This window comes from Neofelis nebulosa, chromosome 6 (genome assembly GCF_028018385.1).
Source record: "Neofelis nebulosa isolate mNeoNeb1 chromosome 6, mNeoNeb1.pri, whole genome shotgun sequence".
In the NCBI taxonomy this organism is placed as follows: Eukaryota; Metazoa; Chordata; class Mammalia; order Carnivora; family Felidae; genus Neofelis; species Neofelis nebulosa.
The window spans coordinates 123,489,802-123,516,547 of NC_080787.1; the positions used below are offsets into that span (position 1 = coordinate 123,489,802).

General features: G+C 38.6%; 1 protein-coding gene across 7 annotated transcripts in view; it reads right to left on the minus strand.

Moving 5' to 3' along the window:
• The window catches only part of VNN1 (vanin 1), a 94,351-nt gene that overhangs the window by 44,891 nt on the left and 22,714 nt on the right, over window positions 1–26,746 (minus strand). For 5 of the 7 annotated variants that reach the window (XM_058735306.1, XM_058735305.1, XM_058735304.1 and 2 more), the window contains 3 exons: window positions 18,528–18,671; window positions 9,276–9,525; window positions 7,823–7,953 (listed from right to left, as the gene is read on the minus strand). In XM_058735306.1, the coding sequence (XP_058591289.1) occupies window positions 7,823–7,953; window positions 9,276–9,488 (344 nt within the window). In that variant the 5' untranslated portion in view covers window positions 9,489–9,525; window positions 18,528–18,671. Of the gene's footprint in view, window positions 1–7,822; window positions 7,954–9,275; window positions 9,526–18,527; window positions 18,672–18,788; window positions 18,959–24,883; window positions 25,070–26,746 lie in introns of those variants that run through there. The other 2 variants (XM_058735307.1, XM_058735308.1) reach the window with 2 other exon arrangements.

The following is a 26,746-nucleotide window of genomic DNA, read 5'->3' on the forward strand; positions in this document are numbered from 1 at the left end:
AGGTTAGGTTGTGTACTTGAGACCTTTCTTCCTTCTTTAGAAAGGCCTCGGTTGCTATATACTTCCCTCTTATAACCATCTTTGCTGCATTCCAGAGGTTTTGGACTGTCATGTTTTCATTTTCATTGGCTTCCATGTACTTTTTAATTTCCTTTTTAATTTCTTGGTTAATTCATTCATTCTTTAGTAGGATGTTCTTTAATCTCCAAGTATTCAGGGTCTTTCCAAATTTTTTCTTGGGGTTGATTTCAAGTTTCATAGTGTTGTGGTTTGAAAATATGCAAGGTATGATCCCAATTTTTTTATACTTGTTGAGGGCTGATTTGTGTCCCAGTAAGTGATCTATACTGGAGAATGTTCCACGTGCACTTGAGAAGAATGTGTATTCTTCTGCTTTAGGATGAAATGTTCCAAATATATCTGTTAAGTCCATCTGGTTGAGTGTGTCATTCAAAGCCATTGTTTCCTTGTTGATTTTCTGTCTATATGGTCTGTCCATTGCTGTAAGTGAGGTGTTGAAGTCCCCTACCATTATGGTATTATTATCAATGAGTTTCTTTATGTTTGTGATTAACTGATTTATATATTTGGATGGCTGCATATTGGAGGCATAAACATTTACAATCATTATATCTTATTGGTGGATAGACCCCTTAATTATAATATAATGCCCTTCTTTATCTCTTGTTACAGTCTTTATTTTAAAATCTAGTTTGTCTGATATAAGTATGGCTACCCCAGCTTTCTTTTGATGACCATTAGCATGATAGATGGTTCTCCATCCCCTTACTTCCACTCTGCAGGTGTCTTTAGGTCTATAATGAGTCTTTTGTAGGCAACATATAGATGGGTCTTGTTTTCTTATGCATTCTGATACCCTATGTCTTTTGATTGGAGAATTTCGTCCATTGACATTTACAGCGAGTACTGCAAGATGTGAATTTAGTGCCATTGTGTTCCCTGTAGCATTGGTGTTTCTGGTAATGTTCTCTGGTCCTTTCTAGTCTTTGTTGCTTTTGGTAATTTTTGTTTTGTTTGGTCTTTTCTCCACTCACAGAGTCCCCCTTAAAATTTCTTGCAGGGCTGGTTTAGTAGTAACAAACTCCTTTAGTTTTTGTTTGTCTGGGAAACTCTTTATCTCTCCTATTTTGAATGACAGCCTTGCTGGATAAAGAATTCTTGGCTGCGTATATCCTGCAACACATTGAATATATCCTGTCACTCCTTTCTGGACTGCCAAGTTTCTGTGGATAGGTCTGCTGTGCACCTGATCTGTCTTCCTTTATAGGTTAAGGACGTTTTTTCCCTGGCCACTTTCATAATTCTTTCCTTGTCTATGTATTTTGTGAATTTGACTGTGATAGGTCTTGGTAATGGTTGGTTTTTGTTGAATCTATTGGGAGTTCTCTGTGCTTCTTGGATTTTGATGTCTGTGAACTTCCTCAGATTAAGGAAACTTTTCCACTATAATTTGCTCACATAAATCTTCTGCCTCTTTTTCTCTCTATTCATCTTCTGGGACTCCTATGATTTGGATGCTATTCCTTGTTGACAAGTCACTGAGTTCTCTAATTGTATCATGATCTTTTGTCTTTGTTTCCCTCCTTTTTTTTCTGCTTCATTATCCTCCATAATTTTATCTTCTCTACCATGGATTCGCTGCTCTGCTCTGCCCATCCTTGCCATCGTGGCATCATTCAAGATTGCATCTTGGTTATAGCATTTTTAATCTCATCCCGACTAGATTTTATTTATTTTATCTCCACAGAGAGGGACTCTATGCTTTCTGCAAAAGCAGCTAATATTCTTATTATTGTGGCTATAAATCCTAGTTCAGACATCTTTCTTATATCTGTATTGACTAAGCCCCTGGCTGTCATTTCCTCCTGTTCTTTATTTTGGGGTAAATTCCTTCTTTTTGTCATTTTGGAGGAAGAAAAAAATTAATAAGATTAAAAATTAAAATAAAAAAATTAAACACAAAACAAAAAATCAAATAAAGGAAGCTAGATCCTAGCTGTTTTGTGTGTTTTAGTCTGCTTGTTGAAAGAAGCTTGATATAATAGAGTAAAAAAAGGAAAGAAAAAAAAGGTAAGAAAAAATTTTAAATAAAATATTTTATATAATAAAATAAAATGAAATAGAATAAAAATTTTTTAAATAAAAAATAATGTAAAAAAGAAATAAAAATAAATGTTTCTCTTTCTGTATCCAAGAAAGAGGATGGAAAGAAAGAAAAAAGAAAACAATTTAAGCAAAAACAGATGGAAAGAAAAGGAACAAATAAATGAATCAGCAAACAGAGTGAACTCTGGATGAAGTTACATCCAGTTTCCTCTAGAACTGAAACTATGAAGCCTTCTATAGTCCATACACTAAACAGGTGGAGTGGTTTGTGCTGGTCTTCTAGGGGATGTGCTTGGAGGGTGCAGTTGGGCAGGGCTTGGTGTAATAGTTCCATTCGTCACTAGGTGGTGCTGCTTAGCTTACTGGGGTGGATCAGTGTGGCATGCATGTGCATGTGCACTTGCATGTGTGTGGGAAAGGTGGAAATGGCTTCATCCAGCTCCCTAATCTCTAAAACGGAAACTCTGTGCTCTTACCAACTTACGATCAAGCACCACTCCTTTGTCTGAGGCCTCTGTCCACTCCCCACCTCTACCTTGTCTGTGTCCAAGCTGTCCACCTGCCAGGTGACATCTCTTTCCAGAGTTTTATCTCAGATGGGGTTGTGTTTCAAAATCCCACACTTCAGAGACCCCCGTGGCTTGGACCCATCTGACTCTCTGGGGAAGGGTCTCGCTGAGCAATGGCCAGGTGTTGGCTTGCCCCAGAAAACATTTGTGCAATCGTTCAATAGCACAGATTCAGAGATTATGGCAAATTACAACACACAGCCAGTGCCAGATTTCACTGCACTCTGGAGTCTTTGTCCCAATACCAGCAAACGTGGCCACTCTCCAGTGTCTGCTGGGACCTTTGCCTATGGGGAGAATGTATGGCCTTTACCAAATGCTTTCCAAGCAAGGGAACTGCTTCCCCTGTGTGGCACATGGACCCCTCAGACCCCACTGCCTGCTCCTGGGAATTCACACTACTTCCTCACCAGAGTACCACCAGGCATTGAGCTCAGAAACTTCACACTCTGCACTCCAGTGTTTATAGAATCCTGGTGGTAATCCTCTCTTTTCTTCCCATCAACGGTTTTGGGGAACAGATTTCTTGATCAGGCCCCTGCAAGTATTTTCACTCTTTCCCTCTCTTTCTCTCCAGCTACTTTTGGGGGAGTACTTTTCTTGCACAATCTGATGTGCTGCACTCTCCCCCTTTCTCTTTCTCTGTCCTCTCTCTGCAAAAACAGCTCCCTAGCCTCTGTGGCTTTTCTCTCCCCCTGTTCACCTTTCCATGCCATGTACCTGCCGAGTTTTGTGGCTCAAGTTATGCAGATTGTTGTGTTAATCCTCAGATCAGTTTCTTAGGTGTTCAAAATGGTTTGGAGCTGATCTACCTGTGTTTCAGAAGTGAAACAAGCTCAGGGTCTCGATGCTGCTCCTGTGATTTGATTTTCTTTCTTTCTTTTTTTTTTAAGTTTATTTATTTTTGAGACAGAGAGAGACAGAGCATGAACGGGGGAGGGTCAGAGAGAGATGGAGACACAGAATCCGAAGCAGGCTCCAGGCTCTGAGCTGTCAGCACAGAGCCCGACATGGGGCTCGAACTCACGGACTGTGAGATCATGACCTGAGCCAAAGTCGGATGCTTAACCGACTGAGCCACCCAGGTGCCCCTCCTGTGATTTGATTTTCATCAGAGGTGCTTGGCCAGATTATTATTTCCCTTTGTATTTCAGAGACTTGTTACAAGATGCAGAGCTTCTACTTGTTTCAAGGATGAGAACCTAGTTATGGCCAACAGGACCTGTCCTTTTATGGGCCTGCCTGGTCTTCACTGAGCTTTTTCTCTCAGGAAGTTTCTGCCCCTGGCAATACCAATTTCAAGGAGATTATCCCCCATGTTTTCTTCTAGGATTTTTATTGTTTAGGTCTTATATTTAAGTCTTTAACCCCTTTTGAGTTAATTTTTGTGAATGGTGTAAGATAAAGGTTCAATTTTACTCTTTTGCATGTGAATATACAGTTTTCCCAACACCATTTATTGAACAGACTGTCCTCTCCCCATTGAGTATTCCTGGCTCTTTAGTCAAATGTTCATTGACCATATACACATGGTTTATTTCTGGGCTCTCGAGTCTGTTCAACTGGTCTATGTGTTTCTTTTTCTTGCCTAATTGCTCTGGCTAAGACTTCCAGTACTAATTAAATAGAGTACTGATACTGTCTTTTCTTGATCTTAGAGAGAAAATCTTCAAATTTCATCACTGAATATGATGTTAGCTGTGGGCTTGCTATTTATGGCCTTCATTATGTTGAGGTATGTTCCTTTTATACCCATTTTGTTGAAAGTTTCTAAAATGAAAGGATGTTGAATTTCGTCAAATGATTTTTCTGTATCTATTGAAATGATATGATTTTTATATTTCATTCTATTAATGTGGTGTATCATATGCTTCGATTACATGCGTTGAAACATTCTTGCATCCCAGGGACAAATTCCACTTAACCATGGTCTATGATCCTTTTAATATGCTGTTGAATTTGGTTTGCTAGTATTTTGGTAAGAATTTTTACATCTATATTCATCAGAGATATTGGGCTGTAGTTTTATTTTATTGTGGTATCCTTACCTAACTCTGGCATTAAGGTAATGTTGGCCTCATAAAATAAGTTTGGGACTATTCTCTCCTCTTAAATTTTTTGGATGAGTTTGAGATGAACTGGAATTAATTATTCTTTAAAAGTTTGATAGAATTTATCTGTGAACCATCTGGTTCTGGGCTTTCCTTTGTTGAGAGTTTTTTGATTACTGATCCAATATCCTTACTCATTATCGGTGTGTTCAGATTTTCTATTTCTTCATGATTTGGTCTTGGTAGGTTGCCTGTTTCTAGAAATCTATGAATTTCTTCTAAGTTGTCCAATTTGTCGGCATATAATTGTTCAGAGTAGTGTCTTATGATCTGTAGTACTTCTGTGATATCATGTAAACATAATGTCTCCTCTTTCATTTCTAAAAATATGGCGTGCTTCAGGAATTTGCATGTTATCCTTGTGCAAGGGCCACAAGGTTTTGTGTTTTGCTAGATAAAAAAGAGTTCTGGAGGTGGATGAGAGTGATGGTCGAACAACAACATAAACAGACTTAATACTACTGACTGCACATTTAAAAAGGGTTAAGATGGTAAATTTTATGTTATGTGTATTTTACCCCAGTAAAGAATATTAGAAAAAAGTAACCTTTTGTCGGCTAAGAAAAGGGAAATCTTGTTCAGGGAACTAGTCAATCTGGCTGGTGCAGAGACATCCTTAAGGAAGAAAAGGGAAGAGGAAATTTAAAAAGATGCATTTGGGGGTCATAAAAGATAGAGCTCAGCACAAGAAGCTAAAAAGCTTATTTTAAATTTAATAGATAGAAAAGTACCATTAAAGGTTTTAAAGACAGAAGTAACATGATCTCAATTATTTTTCAGATAATAGGGCATTAGGGTATAAAATGTACTAGAATGGTGAGAGACTAAATGTAGGGAATTGTTGGGAAACTGTTGGAATAGTTCAAGTTAAAAGCAACAAGGGTTGGGCTAGGGCGATGCCAGACAGTATGGAAAACTGGAAATATTGGAACATTTGTTAATGTTTGATTTCTTTATTCTTTATCATGTTACCAAGTTGTCCCAGTAAATCAACTAAAATACAATCTTCAGAAGTGAGGCCTCAGAATATATAACATATAGCCATATGTACTCTACTGGCACAATCCTTAAATATTAAATGGTTAATACTAGGTTATTGAAGAATAGCTGAGAAGGGTAAAATTACTGTTAAATGAATGGGATATTGGTGCCATCTGCTGGAGCTTTCTTTGAGTATCAAATCTATACTGTTAGATCTACAAATCGGTAACATTAACATAAGCAATTATCTACAAAACATATCCTTGAAAAAGACCAATGAGGATGATAAACCACATGTAAAAATTATTATTTTAATGCATTTATATAAAGAACAACTATTTGATAGTTGTTCTCCCTGTTTTCTTCAATTAATTCCTGAACGACATAGATGTAAACACAACACATTGAACCACTTGAAACATATTTAGCCCAAGTCTTTTCAGATCTCCACAAATGGTAGAATAGTATATTGAGATAGAAGCCTGGTGTTTGGGATTTCTTAAACAGTCCCGATTACATATTTCCCTCCTGTCTATTAATCTTGAAAGTACATCAGATATTCTAATATATTTACATTTAAACCACATTTTTCAGACTGTTTACTCTATCCAGGAAAGGCTCCAAAATGCTTTGTTAGAAAATACACCCCTATTACCTACTCACTCACTTCTTCCAAGTCTCTGTTTAGATGTTACCATGGAGTCGACTCCATGGTAAGCCCCATGCTTTCCGCCATATTCACCGGTCCTGCTTTTGTTTTTCTCTGTAACATTTACCTTTGCTACATGGCATAGAGCAGTAGATAGATAACAGATAGCTAAATAGATATTATCTTTTTTTCATTGACTATCTCCCCACAGTAGAATATAAGCTCCAGGAAGACAGAGATTTTTAATCTATTTTGTCTACTCTACTGTCCAGAATAGTGAGTGCCTGAACATAATAAGTACACACACAAAAAAAATGTTGAATAAATGAGTGAAGGCAAGGAATGGAGATGTCATTAGTTGATGGAAAAAAAGAAGGGCAACCAGATTTCTTGAAATGAGATGTATGGAAGGGTCTGGTGGGGATTTCCAGGAAACCCTTGGAAATGTGGTTCTGGGAAAAGGTCATTCAGAAGCAAGTGACGTCAATACATAATGGAAGTGAACACAGAGTGTTGCCCTTTAACAGCCGAAAATCTGGCATGAGAGGTGGTCAAATAAAAAATAATTATGATACAATGAAATATGAAGATAGTAGACGATTAAGATAAATAATACTGAACTGTGTCAAAATCAAGGTGCCTCCATACGCAGTTACAGTGGTTAGTTTGCATGGTTTTGAGAGCATTTCCAAAACGGGAGTTCCTAATGATGTTAGCAATAGCACGTTTGGAAAGAAGTGAGTTAACAGAGATAATTCTCTTAAATCTATAAGGTATTGCTTTGCTTACGTTAAAAAAAAATAGTGCTGCTTTCATCATACATTGTATTTCTTTAGTTTACGCCAGACTTAAACCACTCACACAGTTCTAGGACACCAATAATTACCTTAAGCTCTCAGGATTTCATTCACATTAACCTCATTTAGCTATCTTATTGATGTAAAAGAGAAATTTTTAATCTTAAACTAACATATGACTCTATTTTGCCATTTTCTCACAGTTTTCAGATTACAGTGCCCGCATGGGGAAACAATTTTTTGTTCACTGGTAAGAAGTCAGAGACTAGAGTTTGATTCTGGTTCTCCCACTAACCAACTACCCCTGTAAACCATAAGCAAGTTACGCTATTGTCTTCCAGATTCATTCTCTCAATGAAAATATATTCACAATTTGGTGGTTTCTATGAGACCTTCCAACACTGATCTCTGTGATTTCACAATCCGTATTTGCTTCCCTAATAAATGTACCCATAGGAGGTGAAAAATAATAAAATCATCTTGAGCTTCGAGTTGATAGTGAATCTTATGCACTGATCTTCTACAAAGTTCTCCCAGGTACAGTAAGTTCATGTTCATGATTGAATTGTCCACCATCTGTTTCTTTACCTGTTGGGATAATTACAAGGGATCCAGTTCACTCGAGGGTCTGGGATATCCTCCAAGTATGGATAGATAGTTTCTCTGTTAAAATTCCAGCCATAGATACCATCTTCTGGAGTCACAATAATATGTGCACCCTGTGAAAAATGTAGCTTAATTGAAATATTTCTCAATTGAGGAAACGATCCAAGAAGGGTTTATAAGAGGACCTGAGCAACTGAGTGGATGAGAAACAACCATCCAGGCTTTCTTTTTTTTTTCCCCCCCTTTCAATCCTAATCCTTTGTTTTCACTATTTTTAGAATTTATTTTCTTGGCCCAGCCATTTTTATTGTCTAATCCCACCGTCGCCATTTCTATACAACTTTTTCATTCTTCCATAAACATCAATAGCCTTACATGTTTTCCATCCACTGCAGTTAACTGTAAACCCTGGTCTTCCCAAAATCACTTCCCTTTTCTGGACTTCAGTCAGATGTTGTGTCTGAGTGTCACCGGGTTGATTTATACTCAAAGTCTTGGTTTTACTTCCTCCTCCGTTCCAGCCTTCCCTGCTCCGTATCCTGCAAAAGTGACTCTGGCTTCTCAGAAGGAGGGCACTCAGACCCTGGTTCCCTGAAGTGTGCCAAGCCCAGAGGTACACCCCACGCTAACCAGGGCACCTTCAGACAGGGGAATCACCCTGAAAGCTACTGTAGCCTTTGAGAAAATGGCTGGACTAAGGGTGAAAAAGAACCTCAGAATTCTTGTAGCCTTTAAAATGTTCGTAAGTATGTATAAGAACGTGTGCTGATGAAGTGTGAGATGTGATGTGTACGTTATACGTATGTATTCACGACTCATCACACTTTACATATCCCTCCTCTACACCTGATCTACAAATGCCTTATTTAAACCATACCCATTCAGACCATGCACTTAAACTTAACCCTTCATTGAACTCAAGGACTTACTATGCATCAACATATACTTTTATCCTGTAATTAGAATGAAGTAGGAAGTACATAATGCATATTAATTTGCAACTTACTAACTTTATTTTGGTGTTATGAACTAATCTGAAAACCTGCACCCACTTAAGAGCACAAAAGTATACCAAGGCTGCTAACACTCTAAAGCACAGCACCTGGTCCTGACCCATTTATCTTCCACCCTTTATGTGCAGCAAAAGGATGGGAGCAAAGTTGTAGAATTCACAGCAAGTTCCTCAAAGGCCTGGTGAGCCTTAATGATGAGGAAGCCATTCTTTTCCTCACTTGGTCTCACTCAGGGAGGCATAATAGTGTCCTTGCTGTAATAATTTTGAGAAGGAGGTAGGACTCTGATTGTACAGCAAAAGTTGTTGGCTACCCTGACACTTACGTCATCCAAAAGTATAACTGAACTTTCCAGTGACCCTGTCTCCTAAGACCCCGAACGCTTCCTCTATATGGAATCTAGCACACTCGAGAGATGGTACCTGTTTTGCTGCTGAAGTGATCGCTCCCTCCAAAAGATCCAGATTTCGGTTCATTAACGCCAATGCCTCTTCACGGGACACTGGTATTAGGGTAGTATTAGGCAATATCACGGCGTGTTCATAAACAGCTGCAATGAAGGTATCCAGGGAGCTGACTTTTAAGATACAGGAAACTGAAATTGCCACATAAGCCAGCAACTGGGGAGTAATCATGCTGAAGTCCAATGACTGCTGATAAACAGAGCAAGTCCTGATATGTACAGAGAGAAAACACAATAAATCATGTGATTCCCAGGACTTAGTACCTTACAAGTAAATTAAAATCTACTATAAGCAAGGCGTGTGGTTTTACATCATAGAGATGCGAACAAATCTTACATAACAAAGGACTCTTATTGTAGGGATTTGTGAGGGTCCGATGAGGAAAGGTATGTTTCAGTTTGCCAAGCTTGTCATAATAAAGGACCAGAAACTGGGGAGTTTAAGCAACAGAAGCTTATTTTCTCACAGCTCTGGAGGCAAGAGGTTTCAGAGGAAAACAGATCTGGTTCCTCTTGAGGGCTACAAGGGAAGGCAAGGCCTCTCTCTGTGTAGACGGCTATCTTCTCCCTGTGTCTACACATGATATTCTCCCTGTGTCTACTCATGGATTCCTCCTGTGCGCACGTCTGAATCAAAACTTCCCTTTTTGACGAGGACAGGAGCATTAGATTTAGTGCCCACCTTACTCCCTAATGACCTCATCTTAACTTATATCTGAAACAATCTTATTCCCAAATGAGGTCACATTCTAAGGTACATGTGGTTGGAGCCAGAACTGGTATGATCACATTAACTGTCATTGACTAATTGCCAGATGCTCTGGCAAATAACCAAGGCAGGCAGTTTTCCTACTTTTTAGACAATGAGACAATAAACCTGTGAGAAACTGACAGGACAAAGAACGCTTCGGGAGCTTCAATTAGTAAGGGCTTCCAGAATCTGGGCTAGAGTTATAAATTAAACAAAAAGTAACAAGGGCTGTTCATACAGTCTTTTTGGCTCTAAATTTCCTATCTTTGGTAATGAGGATCTCTCTACCTCCTGGTACAGAGAGGTTACCTTTCACAAGGGAGATGTATTTCTTGTTTTCTGGAGGTGAAGATGGGGGGTGCCAGAGCTGGTTTTGTTTTGTTTTGTTTTGTTTTGTTTTGTTTTGTTTTGCCTTGGTTGTTTCTTAAGTCACTTTTGTTTAAAATAATCAACATGGGGCGCCTGGGTGGCGCAGTCGGTTAAGTGTCCGATTCAGCTCAGGTCACGATCTCGCGGTCCGTGAGTTCGAGCCCCGCGTCAGGCTCTGGGCTGATGGCTCAGAGCCTGGAGCCTGCTTCCGATTCTGTGTCTCCTTCTCTCTCTGCCCCTCCCCCCTTCATGCTCTGTCTCTCTCTGTCTCAAAAATAAATAAAAACGTCAAAAAAATAAATAAATAAATAAATAAAAAATAAAATAAAATAAAATAAAATAAAATAATCAACATGCCGGGGAAAATGAGTGATGGTGTTGAGAAGTGCACTTGTTCGGATAAGTGCTGGGTGTTGGATGTAAGCGATGAACTACGGGAATCTACCTCCAAAATAAAGAGCACACTTTACACACTGGATGTTAGCCAATTTGACGATAAATTATATTTTAAAAAAATAAATAAATAATAAATATTGGAAAAAGATAGCAAAGAAAATAAAAATAAATAGATAAAATAATCAATATGCCAAAGTGGTCACATTTTGGGGTGGCCTGTCCTTGGTCCCTATAGTTTCCTCCTCGGAAACTTCCCTGGAAGTTTCGCACATTCAAAGTTGAGCTGGCAGATTGTTTTATGTCACTAAACAGTATTTTAGTTGTAACAATGGGTTAGTGTAAATTAAATGAACTTTAGAAGGCTGTGCTGCTTGTGTATTTTCAGAGTGAAGCCGATGGTTCAAATAATCATATAGTAGATACGAGGCATTTTTATGGAAACAAATAAAAAAAACCAATGGTTAAGATTAGATACATTATAAAACTGGTTTTGAGTTCTGAGAGTAGCCAGTTAAAAAGATTTCTAGTTAACTGAGCCACCCAGGCACCCCATGGATCTAGTCTCATTTATAATGAACTGTTTTAGAATCTAATATCTATAAAGATGTGTTACTGAAACATAATTTTCTTTTTATAAGCACCCTCATTTTACCAAAGGTAGTCAAATTAAGACTGATTTGTTTATAAAATAAACGTAGTTTGAAAATATTGGCCTGATTCTTTATAAATGTTCAGCAAGAATAGCATTTGATCATACAGACCCTTTTAAATCTGCTTTGCTGGAGTTTTTTATAAAGAACCTCTAGACTCAACTTTTAACAGGCTCCGAAGGCCAGAAGCCAAGTCAAATCCTTGCCATCAGACTCTGCCTTTAATATTTATAGATTTAGGTTAATTCTTCTCTTCTTGAAGTCCTCAAAATATCCTGAGGTTCCTGCACCTGCCAAGAAGTGACCTTCTTTACCTGTAAGGTTGCTAGCAACCCCATAAACAAGGTATTGGGCTGTTTTCCCAAGGAGCTTTATTGGCTCCCTGTCATTAATACTAGTTCCTTAAAGCTGTCTGGTAATATCTAAGTTTTTGCAGGTCTCCCTCAAATATAACATTCCAGTCAAAGCCTCAGTAGTACAGTCAATGTTTCCAATTATGTTCTGTTACAGGAACCGGTTCTTACTGAACTTATGCAAGTGGATACATTGCCATGAAAATATAAGAATATTCACTGAAAATTCTGAAGGGATCAGATAGAAGAAAAAGGTATATGTTTTAATTTGTTGAAAAGTTTTACTTGGTCAAATTGCTATAGGTCATAGTTAGCTTAAGAGAAAGTTAGTCAAATCTGGAAAAGCAAGACCTTAAAAGATCAGCAAAGCTTCAAACAAAAAAAGTCATAAAAAGTATAATCATCCTCAGTTCATTTAGTCTCAGGATATTAATTTGTGTTCTGCTTGAATCCAATTTCCCCACTAAACCAAGTTTAGTTTTAACGTCTTAGGGTTGTTAAAACAACCTGGTGGTGCCTGGGTGGCTCAGTCAATGAAATATCTGACTTCGGCTCAGGTTCTGATCTCATGGTCCATGAGTTTGAGTCCCGCATCGGGTTCTGGGCTGACAGCTCAGAGCCTGGAGCCTGCTTAGGATTCTGTGTCTCCCTCTATTTGCCCCTCCCCCAGTCTATCTCTCTCAAAAGGAAACAAACATTAAAAAAATTAAACAAAAAGCTTTACAAACAATAAACCTATAGTCAGAGTTCTTTCCATGAGTCTCACCGGAAATAAAATACATGTGCAGGAAACTGTTGTAAAAGCGTCTGAGAAAAAGTATAACTGTCTGTAAATGATAAAGGACCTTAAAAATCCATGATTAAAGATGTGATTAGAAATCATTACAATGTAATTGGTAAGGAAATTTGGTTATTTTTCTGGTACATAACATTTTAAGATCATAACATACCAGGACATATCAGATTTCTAGGCGTTTCATACAATTTCCAGAGTACTGACTTTAGTAACATATATCTACACAAATACAAGACAGTTTAGTATTACTTATTTGATAATACTTCCTATGTAATTTAACATACCAAGAACGCCTAAGTAGTTTAATATCTCTCTTTTATGATGAGAAATAGAATCATCGAACTATTCCAGGGGCCCTCTGGAACATTTCAATTAGCTTGTAGTCAAAACACTATTTTACAGCTCAATTTTGGCGGGTGCCTGGCTGGTTCAGTTGGAAGAGTGTGTGACTCTTGATCTCAGGGTAGTGAGTTCAAGCCCCATGTTGGGTGTAGAGATAACTTAAAAATAAAGTCTTAAAAAAAATTTGATTTTGGGAAGGTCATCAAAAAATATCAAAAGTTTCAAACATTTAATTAAAGAATGATCACAGATCATTATAAAACTACTTATCAGTTTAAACAAAGTGACAATAAAAGATTTTTAATTTTTTTTTAATGTTTATTTATTCTTTGAGAGAGAAAGAGAGAGAGCATGAGAGGGGGAGGGGCAGAGAGAGAGGGAGACACAGAATCCAAAACAGGCTCCAGGCTATCAGCACAGAGCCCGACTTGGGGCTGAAACTCATGAACCGCAAGACCATGACCTGAGCCAAAGTCAAATGCCTAACCAACTGAGCCACCCAGGCACCCTCTGACAACAGAAAATTTTAAAGGCACATATAGAGGATTACGTAGTTATAAACAAATCTTAGCTCTTTTAATATTAAGAAGACTCGGTTCTTGAATGATCAAAGATTTGATTAAAACAAAACACAAAATCTTTTTCTAGGCAGATTACATTAGAGGTAAAGAAATTTTTTATTACAATTTCTAATAAAAAGCAAACAAATCACCTAAGAAAGCTTTTTTCTTTTAACAGAGGAAAAAAACAAATTCTAATTTTCTTTCCATGAGTGTACTTGTGATACAAAAACTTATTCTTAAATAAATGTATTCTAATCTTAGCCATTTACATTTTTTTTTAAGTTTATTTATTTGAGAGAGAGAGAGAAAGAGAGAGTAGGGGAGGCACAGAGAAAGAGGGAAAGAGAGAATCCCAAGCAGGCTCTACACTGTCAATGCCAAGCTGGATACCTGGTTTGATCTCACAGTTCGTGAGTTCATGACCTCAGCCAAAATCAGGAGTCTGACACTTAACCAACTGAGCCACCCAAGTGCCCTAATTTTTAACAGCTTTAATCACATGCATTAATCACAACTTTTAACCCTTAGAAACTAATTTCTAGTGAAAACTAAGTAGTAAAAAATGTGAATTGTCTGTTTCTCCAGCATTTTTTAGATTGGCAATTTTCTGAATATATTTCATAACTTCTAGAAACATGTGTTTCTTCATAGTGCAATCTTTTAATAAAGCACAAAACATGGTTGCTAACAGATCCAAATTTATTTTTAGTTTCTCTATAATAAGGAAATTATAAGCAGATAAACCTATGCTTAGTATTTAATGTTTATTATTTTATCTTATTTGGAAATGACCCAGATAGTCAATGAATTCAACCTAACTTATCACTTAGCAAAACGTCAAGGTTTCGGGGCGCCTGGGTGGCGCAGTCGGTTAAGCGTCCGACTTCAGCCAGGTCACGATCTCATGATCCGTGAGTTCGAGCCCCGCGTCAGGCTCTGGGCTGATGGCTCGGAGCCTGGAGCCTGCTTCCGGTTCTGTGTCTCCCTCTCTCTCTGCCCCTCCCCCGTTCATGCTCTGTCTCTCTCTGTCCCAAAAATAAATAAAAAACGTTGAAAAAAAAATTTTTTTAAAAAAAACGTCAAGGTTTCAACTTGCCAAAAAGATTTGGGAACGCTACTCAAAAAAATTTTTTTAATGTTTATTATTTGTTTTTGAGAGAGAGACAGAGTGTGAGTAGGGAGGGGCAGAGAGAGGGAGACACAGAATCCAAAGTAGGCTCCAGGCTCTGAGCTGTCAGCACAGAGCCCAACATAGGGCTCAAACTCATGGACCATGAGATCATGACCCCAGCCAAAGTTGGTTGCTTAAGCGACGGAGCCACCCAGGTGTCCCTGGAGAAACTACTTTAAAAGTTTACCTAAAAACCTTTTAAAAGTTATATCTCTTCAATTTACTTGTTCTTAACAGTCATGCGTAGGTTACCAATAAAAACTACATGAGACATTAAAATCTTCCCAAGCTAATTATATTTTTAAAACATTTTACAACAGAGGTAGTATCCACTTATTTGACTTGAACTAAACTGAGGCAGAATAAAAGTTTTAGTTTTAATGGTGATAATTTTAAAACATATCTATTTTAATTAAACCAACCACCTTAAATTACCTTTAACATTGAATATTTTCCCAGATCATATGAACTTGAAAATAAGCGCTTGCCTTTAGACCAACTAAATAGGGCTCTTTTACAAATTAATTTTAGTAATACCATCCAGATGTAGGGAAAAAATCTCACACTTACAACATATGTGTTGTTAAAAGGAAAACCACAGGCCTAAAATGGAATTACTTAGGTTAAGGCTCCAAGTCTGTAAGCCACGACTAAATACCTGAACTAACTGCAATTTCAATTCCCCAGGAATGCAACCTTTAACCAGTCAACATGGAATTTCCTGGTCAGCACAAGAAGTTTATTGATAGACCTCTTCCATTTCCCTTAGGAAGGCAACCAAGCCTACAACAATGGATGCTTTGCTAAAAACTATCTTTTTCCACTCCACCTCTGCTTTCAAAAACAGTTCCTTTTCTGTAGCACTCTGGAGTTCCTTACTAATTGTTAGATGGGACGCTCCCAATTCATGAACTGATTAATAAAGCCGATTAGATCTTTAAAATTTACTCTGTTGGATTTTCGTTGATTTAACAGTATGGACATACATACAAACATACTTACAGATGTAAACAAAGATCTTATCGTTTTTGTTTTATGGAGAGAACATCATGGGTCTGATTTTGACATACCTTTTCTCTCTCTCTCTCTGTCTTCCTTCTGATGAGAAACTTTTTTTCTTAGAGTTTGTATTTCAAAGGATGGCTTTTCGGTAGAAAATTGATATCACAAAGACATAGAGAAAGCATCCAAGTTTTCTCCAACATGGACTTTTGGGGACATATTGTCCTCTTATCAGAGATGTTAGAGCCTGGGCACAAGAGCCATCTTAGTAGTTTGTATTTTTAAAAGACCTTTTTTCTTCTCTGCCTTTTTCCTTCAGTCTCAGGCAATTGTGGGCTGTGTTTACATTTCAAAGGTATGATAAAAATTTATAATTTTAAGGGACAGAGAAAGAATGCAAGTTTGTTTTGTTTTGTTTTGTTTTTTAAAGAAATGTGGGCTAATTGCTATTTAAAATTTATTTCTGTTCTTAGGACAATTTTGCTCCAATATCCTGATCTTTTATAATATCTATAAGCATTTTGAGAGGAATAGGAAAGATTGTGAGATTTGAGATTAGTAAAGATCGGTGGGTGTGACTTGATTTTAGAGTTTTGTAGAGATTTATAAGATAAAGACACTTGTTTTTAATTCCCCCAAAGATTTGGATTGCACCCTGAATATCAAGGGATTGACCTGCCTCTTTTTTTTTTTTTTTTTTTTTTTTTGAGAGATTGAGCGAGAGAGAGACAGCACAAATGAGTGAGGGGCAGAGAGAGAGAGAGAGAGAGGGAGGGAGAATCCCATGATGGGCAGAGAAAGAAGGAGAAGGGGGGGGGGGGGAGAGAAAGAAGCAGGACTCAAACTCATGAACTGTGAGATCACACCCTGAGCTGAAGTTAGATGCTTAACCAACTGAGCCACCCAGACGCCCATCCTGCCTTTTTAGCTAAACATTATATATTTATACCGGGGAGATGATTAACGAAAATAGGAATCAAAACCTTTATGCCTGTGTAAACTCTATATAAAGCACTCTAATAAAAGCCTTTTTCCCCCCCCTAAGTACAAAATTTAACCTTGAGCTTTTATTATATTAAGCCTTGAGAATCAGCCTTCCACTGATTAATTGAAGGAGGGCCTAGGAGAAATTTTGGTCTTCTGCTTCCTCTATGAAGGGGGGCAGAGTTCCAGGGGGCCTTCTGTCATGCCTAATAACCATATATATAATCATGAGCTGAAAGAAACTTCCCTTAGCAACCAGTCAAGTTCTCTGTGAGTGAAGCTGTGACTAGCCATTAAGCCAATTCCTCTAAATTTGGTAGGATCTTTTCTTTGAAATATTAGTAGGTTTCATGCCCAGGGTGGAGCCCCACGCAGGGTTTGAACTCATGACCATGAGATCAAGACCTGAGCTGAGATCAAGAGTTGGATGCTTAGCCGACTTAATCCAAGCTGGTAGGGTCTTTTGAAAGTGGAGGAAAAGGGGCATTCTAACTTAAAAGATCTGCTGCTGTTCAAAGTACATGAATTCTCTATGGTTGTTGGGGGCAGGGTCATTGCATAGAAATGCCTAAAGGTGGCAGAGCCTGATTAGAGCAAAGCAAGCCCTACTGCCTGTCTCAGGTGCTTCTGCTAAATTTACTTTTTGGCTTTCAGCATTTATGAGTAATTTGTATACTTTGAACTTGAGATTAAGCTGGAATGCTGTCTACAAATCTTGTACGGAGTGGAAAGTTTAATTTCTGTTCTTTGTCTTGTTAAGCGAGTCCCTAAGGCTAGCCTTATACTAATAAGACAATTCAGAGCTCTCTATAAAGATTTTTTTTTTAATGTAGCTAATTTAAAAGATTCATCTTCTGGTCATTGATGAGTAAGATCTTACTATTAATAGTGACTCAAACCAGTAAGTCTTTTCATGGCTTAACCAAAGATACAAAAGGCATCCCTAGAGAGGGCATAGTTGATGAAGTTCCCATGATCCAAAAGTCTACTCTCAAGAATAGCCTAAGAAAGCAAAGGCCTTGGGGGACAGTAGGGAAGAATGACGTGGTATACCCTGTGTCTCCAGCCTCCCACAAAAGGTGCAAAGCTTCCTGACCCACTAATTTGTGTCAGCAGGCAGGTGCTGCCAGAATGGGATTTTTCTAGCACTTAACAAGCAATGAAAGTTGAGAGGACAAAGGTCCTTATGGTCTAGACATAAGACATTTTCTTATGACAAATTCCCCTGAGAGCTGGCACAGCTGGAGAAAGAGAGGGCTCCTCGTCCGTGGGTGTCTCAGATCCCCACTGTATTCAGCTGGCCACTGAAGTGCACCCCAGTAAATGCACCCTCCGAATGCCAGAGAGAATGTTCTCACTGATCACAAAGCCAAGCTCTTACCACATAGAACAACATGAAAGGAAAACCCTCATCCGGTTATGACACAGGGGATTCACAGCAAAGTACGTCCGAACTGACACTGTCTGATGAGAAACTGTGAACTCATCACTCAGTGGGATCAGCTTGCACAGCAGGCTGGTAGGGTCTATGCTTGAGTTCTTCTCTACAATAATCCCTTTTAAGAAAAATAACACGAAAGACACAGACCAAGGGGGAAAAAAAAAGACCACCTCTGGGAGGAAAGGGATCACTAACCAAACAGTACTCTACCAAATTTTTACCGAGAGTGACTAAGCCAAAGAAACTAGTTCCACAAATATTTTCTCTTACTAATCCAATCTGAGAGAGAGAAAGAGAGAGAGAGAGAGACAGAGAGAGAGAGAAAGGCTGTCATCACTCTCACTCCACCAGACCTCACAGATTCCAGGAGGCTGGCATGGTAAGAAATCTTACCTTCTGCCGGCTGTACGTCAGATCTCCCAAGACCTCAAAGCTGCAGAATCTTCGGAGCAAATATCCAGCGGAAGTTGATCCAGCTGGCCACGCCAACCATAGGGGAGGAACAACCTCCTCTGCTTTCAAAGATTTCCAGCTGGTCTAAGAATTAAATGAACATGAGACAGATTAACGGGGAGGGGTGGGGTGGGGGGGAGCCAAAGCTTTAATACGTGCACACAGAGTCCCAATAATGAAATTGAGTCCTAAAGAAATTACCAAGGCAGACAGTTTCTCAACTTTTTAGACAAAGGGGCAGTAAATCTGTGGTGAGGAATTGACAGGACAAAGAAAACATAACTTTGGAAACTTCAATGAGTCAGGAATTCTAAACAGAATTTAGGGACTACGGTAGTAAATTAAATAAAAAGTAACAGCCTTTTTGGTTCTAAATGTCCTATCTCTGGTGATAAGAATCTATTTACCTCCAGGCACAGAGAGACTACCTTTTTACACAAGAGATTTGCCCTCTTGTTTTCTCACGACAAGGAGGAGTCAGACTGTTCTTTTTGCATTGGCTGTTTCTTAAGTAATTTTTATTTAAAATAATATGCCAAAGTGGCACACTTTGGAGTGGCCTGAACTTGGTCTGAACAAAACTTATTTTTTTAAGTTTATTTATTTAAAAAATTTTTTTTTAAATTTTTATCTACTTTTGAGAGAGACAGAGACAGAATGTGAGTGGGTTAGGGGCAGAGAGAGAGGGAGACACAGATCTGAAGCAGGATCCATGCTCTGAGCTGTCAGCACAGAGCCCGATGGGGGGCTCAAACTTACAGGCTGTGAGATCATGACTTGAGCTGAAGTCGGCCGCTCAACTGACTGAGCCACCCAGGTGCCCCTAAGTTTATTTATTTATTTTGAGAGAGAGAGAGAGAGGAGAGAATGAGCATGAGCAGGGGAGGGACAGAGAATCCTGAGCAGACTCCATAGGGACCAGGGGCTTGAATTCACAAATCGTTAGATCATGACTTGAGTCCACATCAAGAGTTGGAAGCTTAACTGACTGAGCCACCCAGGCACCACTTTCCTCCCCAAACCCAACAAATCTTTTAGGTAGAGAGAAATCTTAATTAATACCACCAGACATCCAACCAAACCTGCAAGGATAGAGATGATTACCCGCTGAGAGGGAATATGTAACATCCCACTGCCTGGTGTTGGAATAAGACCTCCAGCATCTGGGGTTTCCCTGACAGCAACCCAGGTAGCAAACCCCAAAAGGAACTCAGCAGCACATCTTGCCCAGCCCAAGTGGAAAGAACCAGAAACAGGAGAAAGGAGAGGAGAACAAAGACCGAATGGGGTGGGTACTGCCTGTTGCATTTCTCTATGTACCCAATACCCAGCACAACACCTGGTACACAAAAGACCTAACAAATGTGCCATTTAAGGGATTACCCCAGGACTGCCACCAGCTTTCGACAGAACTTTGGATAATTTACTTCCCTCATTGGTTATCTGTTCAGTTGTTGCAGCTAATCCAGTTGTTCCGGATGATCTAAGGGAGGTCAATGCAAGAGAACCATGATTTAGTCATGAGTGCCTATGTAATGAAGGGGTTTGGAGAGCTTTGGGGTTGGCGAACACATGGAAGTATGGGGAGAGCAGCACCCTTGGAGAGGGCATGGAAACTCTGTGCCCCTTCCCCGTACCTTGCCCTGTGCATCCTTTCCATGTATCCTTTTTAATGAAACTAATGTTAAAAAGAAAGCCACAGGCCCCAAAATGGCATCACTTAGGGCCCCAAGTCAGTAAACCAAGACTTAATACCTAACCTGTAGATAATTGCAACACCCCAAGGATGTAACCATTCACCAGCCAACACGGAATTTCCTGGTCAATTCTAGAAAATTTACTGATAGGCCCCTACCACTACCCTTAGGAAGACAACCTTGCCTAAACAATGCATTCCTTGGTAATAAATTCCTTTTTTCTTTCTTTTTTTTTATGCTTTCTCTCTCCCTTCAAAAACTGTTACCTGCAAGACCCCCAAGACCTGACCCTCACTCCCCACCTGCTTGTACTCACCAACCTTTGTCCCACATCTTTCCGTAAGCTCTTCTTTCCAGCTTATCTCCTAACTCAGACAAATAAAAACCAAAAGCACTCCTCAGGCCATAGTGACTGCCCTGACAAGACCTCCAGCCAGCCCAGACCAACAAGACCAGTTTGAGCTTAACTTCTGACTTGCACCTGCACAGGAGGACCATAGAGTGACCTCCAGAATGACCAAAAACTACCTTTACCTCATTATAATACTAAAATCTCTGCCCAAGGAAGAGCACAGACCTCATTGACATAACACACAATGCACGTATAGGCATGTTTCTCTAAGGCATGTGCCTGACCTTATGACTACCTCTACATACAAAGGGGAGGCTTCCTAATCTAAATATTCACCCTGAATCTAAGTAAAGAGAATCCATTCACCCTTGCTTGGAGAGTCATTGCATTGGAAGCCATTCCCTGTAATGTCCTTATTTGCTGCAAATAAATCTTTCTTTGTGTGCCGACTCAACCCAGTTCAATTTCTGATTCACCAAGGAGCAAACTTAACGTTGGTTCAGTTACAAAACCTGCCTCTTCTTTAGCTCAAGGGAGCTCCCGTCTATTTGCTAGATGGAATGCTGCCTGATTCATGAATCATTTAATAAAGCTAGTTAGATCTTCAAATATACTCAGCTGAATTGTTTTGTTTTGTTTTGTTTTGTTTTGTTTTGTTTTGTTTTGTTTTAACAGATTTGGGGGCATTGTCAGGATCTGAAGCACAATTCTGACTGTATTTGGGAGCAATGAGAAACACAGGTATAATGCTCTGTGAACACTTCTGAGTTCACTGTCTTGCTTCTTCTGAGGGCCATTGGTAAGTCCCTCTCAGTTAAGCTCTGCTGTTTTTGCAGAGCTCCTGACCTAATTGGCTTTCCAGTCCATGGTCAACAGGTCGGTCTAGACAGATAGGAAGCTTTAATGGAGTGCCAGTCCTAAGCCCTTTGATCAGTCTGCAATTCCACATTGGGATTCCTTCTTAACTTCCACACTGAAGTCCCCATTTACTGGGGTTTCCCGGTTTAGTCCTTTCCCCAGTTCCAGTCTGCAGTCTCCATAATGAATTCTGCTGGTTTAGTCCACAGTGGGAATTGCTAGTGGTGGGCACAGCCTTCCCTTGGCCAGTCCACAGTGACAACTTTTGTTTACTGCTGGTGCATTAAGGTGTCCATGTTTGTTTGTCTTGTGTCCTGTGAACAAACACTTAGCTAATGGGATTCTTAAAATCAGAAGAGTCAAGCATGTCACCTTCTGGAACACCCGCTTATTTTATGTCTAAAAACTATGGTGCTGGGGGCTGTGATTATCTACAGAAATGGTAAAACTTTAATAAAAACAACATAGAATTATGATGGCCATGATGCAGAACGTTTCAATTAGGTAAGGCCATCTAAGGAGTACACTTGAAAGTAAAGGTTCCCAAAGTAAACAGAATGGGATACCTGTTTTAATTGGCAAGCAGACGCCTGCAAAGAGTTTCAAAATTTCAAAATAGTTTCATTAGAAGATCCACTGCAAAAGGATAATGAAAAATTAAATTTAGATGAGCTACCTGCCGGGGCCAAGGGCAGGCTGCCCCAAGATGGGCCACTTTGGCATGAACATTATTTTGAGTTAAAAGCAAAAGAACCCAACAGATTCAGGAAAACTCTTTACCTCCTCCTCCACTGCCTGCATCAGGAAAACAGGTATTAACAGAGATTTCTCTCTACCTAATAAATCTATCAGCACAATAGGCAAGCATTGTTTTCCAAACATGTCCTCAGCTTCCTGCTGATGATCTTTCTTCCCTTTGTATCTTTAGGAATTTCATGCCTGTGTGGATTCCCTGTATGTATGAAATTGAATTTGATTTTCTCCTGTCATTCGTCTCATATCCATTTGATTCTTAGTCCAGCTAGAAGGACCTTGAATAGCAGAGGAAATTCTTCCTCCTCAACACATCTTTGTAAGTACAGTAAAATCTTGGTTTCTGAGCATAATTCATTCAGGGAATATGCTTGTAATCCAAAGCGTGAGTATATCAAAGTGAATTTCCCCATAAGAAGTAATGGAAACTCAGATGATTTTTTCCACAACCCAAAAATATTCATATAAAAATGATTACAATTCTGTAATATAATACAAAATAATAAAGAAAATACAAAATATAAAGAAAAATAAACAAATTAACCTGCACTTACCTTTGAAAACCCTAGTGACTGGTGTGAGGGAGACAAGAGAGAGGAGGGTTATTGTATAGGATGACTTTCACTTTCACTGGATGTTGACTACAGTACAGTGTCATATACTGTATTTAATGTAACTGGAAATAAGGCAGCAGAGGAAAGGGTCTATATCTGCAAGCAGCCTGACCTAGAATGAAGCAAAGCGTTCCTAAGCTTACTCTTGTATGGAAAAGTAGAGGACTGTCCATAGTTGCTATGAAGTGATAAAAAACACACTAGTGCCAGTTATGGGCACTTTCTAATGTTCTGAAAAACCACTGATTTCTGCCAAACACTGTGGCCTGAGACTGAGCATCCAAACATGGGAGACCATCACCCACAATCGCACAGAGAGAGAGAGAGAGAGAAGAACCATTGGCTCACTTATGATCATGTGGCATTCAGCATCATGTGCTACTCATATTGTAAGACATTGCTCTTTTATCAAGTTAAAATGTATTAGAAATATTTGCTTATCTTGCGGAGCACTCACGAGCAAGTTTCTCGCAACACGAGGTTTTACTGTATTGGATTTTAATACTGCTTCTTTTAAACTGGACCAGATTCTGATTTCTTCTAGTGTTCCCCAATGCCTGGTTATGACTCTCCAAACTAACATTTTTTTTCTCTCACCTTTCTGACTTGAAATCTTTTAAAAACTAAAACTGCCTTTATTTCTGAAGCTCTACAAACAATATAAACAACTTGGTATAAATTTTAGAGAAATCACCACCATAGCTCATGTATAAACAATCTTCAGGCCTCTTGCTCTGTGGACCGCTCAAAAAGATAGCCTGACGGGTGCCTGGGTGGCTCAGTTGGTTAAGCATCTGACTTCGACTCAGGTCACGATCACGCTCACACGCTGTCTCTGCCTCTCTCAAAAATAAGTAAACATTAAAAAAATTTAAAAAAAAAAGATAGCCTGACATATAAAAATCTTCTTGATTGGCTACCCTCAAAACTCGGAAATTGGTTTATAATTTGATACAAACCTTAACCATTGTTTTCTTTTGTTTCCATAAAAATGTCTCTTATTTAATATCTGGTTGTTTATACCAAAGCCCAAACTTTGAGAATATACCTTTATCATGACCTCCTGAAATGAGTTTAACTAAATTGACCTATTGTCAGGACTAAGAGACTGGTTTGAAAATATGAAATCATCTACCAACTCAATTTATTAATGTGTGAAACTTCAGGGAAGTTTCAGACAAAGGGACTGTAGGGCAAAAGGGAGGCTGTCCCAAGAAGGGCCATTTTGGCATGAAGGTTACTTTGAGCTAAAGACACATCCAAATTGAAAGTGAGATGATACAGCACCACCTATCATGCTAATGGACATCAACAGAAAGCTGGAGTAGCCATGCCATACTTATATCAGACAAACTATATTTTAAACAGAACTGTAGCAAGAGATAAAGAAAGTCACTATATCATAATAAATGGGTCTATCCAACAAGATCTAACAATTGTAAATATATGTGCCCCCCATGTGGTGACACCCAAATATATAAATCACTTACTCACAAACATAAAGAAATTCATTGATAATGATACAATAATCGTAAGAGACTTTAACACCCCACTTACAACAAAGGACAGATCATCTTAAAAGAAAATCAACAAGGGAACAATGGCTTTGAATGCCACATTGAATCAGATGGACTTATAATTATATTCAAAACATTTCACCCTAAAGCAGCAGAATACACATCCTTTTTGAGTGAACATGGAGCATTCTCCAGAATAGATCACATACAGACTCACAAATCAGGCCTCAGCAAGTACAAAAAGATTGAAATCATACCATGCATATTTTCAGACCACAATGCTATGAAACATGAAATCAAACACAAGAAAAAATTTGGAAAGACCACAAATACATGGAGGTTAAAGAACATCTTACTAAATAATGAATGGGTTAACCAGAAAATTAAAGAAAAAATAAAAAAAAAATACATAGAAGCAAATGAAAATGAAAATATGACAGTTCAGAACCTTTCAGATGCAGCAAAGGAGGTCACAAAAGAGAAGTATATAGCAATCCAGGCTTACCTCATAAAGCCTAAAGCCAGCAAAAGAAGGGACATAATAAAACATAGAGCAGAAATAAATTATATAGAAACAAACAAAAAAATCAGTAGAAAAGATCAATGGAACAAAGAGCTGGTTCTTTGAAAGAATTAATAAAATTGATGAACCCCTGGCCAGACTTAATCAGAAAGAAAAGAGGAAAAACCAAGAAAACAAAATCACAAACTAAAGAGGAGAGATCACAACCAACACCACAGTAATACAAACAAGTACAAGAAAATATTATGAACAGTTATATGCCAACAAACTGGGCAGTCTGGAAGAAATGGGTAAATTCCAGGAAACATACAAACTACCAAAGCTGAAACAGGAAGAAATAGAAAATTTGAACAGATCCATTACCAGCAAAGAAAGTGAGTCAGTAATCACAAATCTCGCAATAAACAAAAGTCCAGGGCCAGATGGCTTACCAGGAGAATTCTACCAGATATTTAAGAAGAGTTCATATCTACTCTTCTCAAACTGTTTCAAAAGAATAGAAATGGAAGGAAAACTTCCAAACTCAATCTACAAGGCCAAAATTACCTTTATTCCAAAACCAAAAACCCCACTAAAAAGGAGAATTATGGGCAGCAAAAATTCTCAACAAGATACTAGCAAATCAAATCCAGCAGTACACTAAAAGAATTATTATTCACCACGATCAGGTAGGATTGGTTTCTGGGCAGCAGGGGTGGTTCAATATTCACAAATTGATCAACGTGATACACCCCATTAATAAAAGAAAGGATAAGTACCATAGGATCCCCTCAATAGATGCAGTAAGAGTGTTTGACAAAATACAGTATCCATTCTTGATAAAGACCCTCAACAACATAGGGATAGACAGAACACACTTCAACATCATAAAGGCCATATATGAAAGACCCACAGCTAATACCATCCTCAGTGAGGAAAAACTGAGAGGTTTTCCTTTATAGTCAGGAACAAGACAGGGATGCCCACTCTTACCATATTTAACAAAGTATTGGAAGTCTTAGCCTCAGCAATCAGACAACAAAAAGAAATAAAAGGCATTCGAATCAGCAAGGAAGAAATCAAACTTTCACTATTTGCACATGACATGGTATTCTATGTAGAAAGATCAAAGACTCTGCCAAAAAATTGTTAGAACTAATACATTAATTCAGCAAAGTCTCAGAACATACAATCAATGCACAGAAATCTGTTGCATTCAACGTGGATGGAACTGGAGGGTATTATGCTAATAAATCAGTCAGAGAAAGACAGATATCATATGATTTCACTCATATATCAAATTTGAAAAGCTTATTAGAAGACCATAGGGGAAGGGAAGGGAAGGAAAAATAAGATACAGAGGGAGGCGAACCATAAAAGACTCTTAAATACAGAGAACAAACTGAGGGTTGATGGGGTTGGGAGTTGGGAGTGGGGAAAATGGGTGATGGGCATTGAGGAGGGGACTTGTTGGGATGAGCACTGAGTGTTGCATGTAAGTGATGAATCATGGGAATCTACTCCTGAAGCCAACGCCACACTGTATGTTAGCTAACTTGACAATAAAACAAAAAAAGAAAGAAAAAAGTCTGTTGCATTGCTACAGACCAATAATGAAGGAGCAGAAAAAGAAATCAAGGAATCGATCCCATTTACAATCACACCAAAAACCATAAGATACCTAGGAAAAACTTAACCAACGTGGTGAAAGATCTGTACTGTGAAAACTATAGAACACTTACGAAAGAAATTGAAGAGGTCACAAGAAATGGAAAAACTTCCCATGCTTATGGATTAGAAGAACAAACATTGTTAAAATGTTTATACTAGCCAAAGCAATCTACATATTTAATGTAACGCCTATGA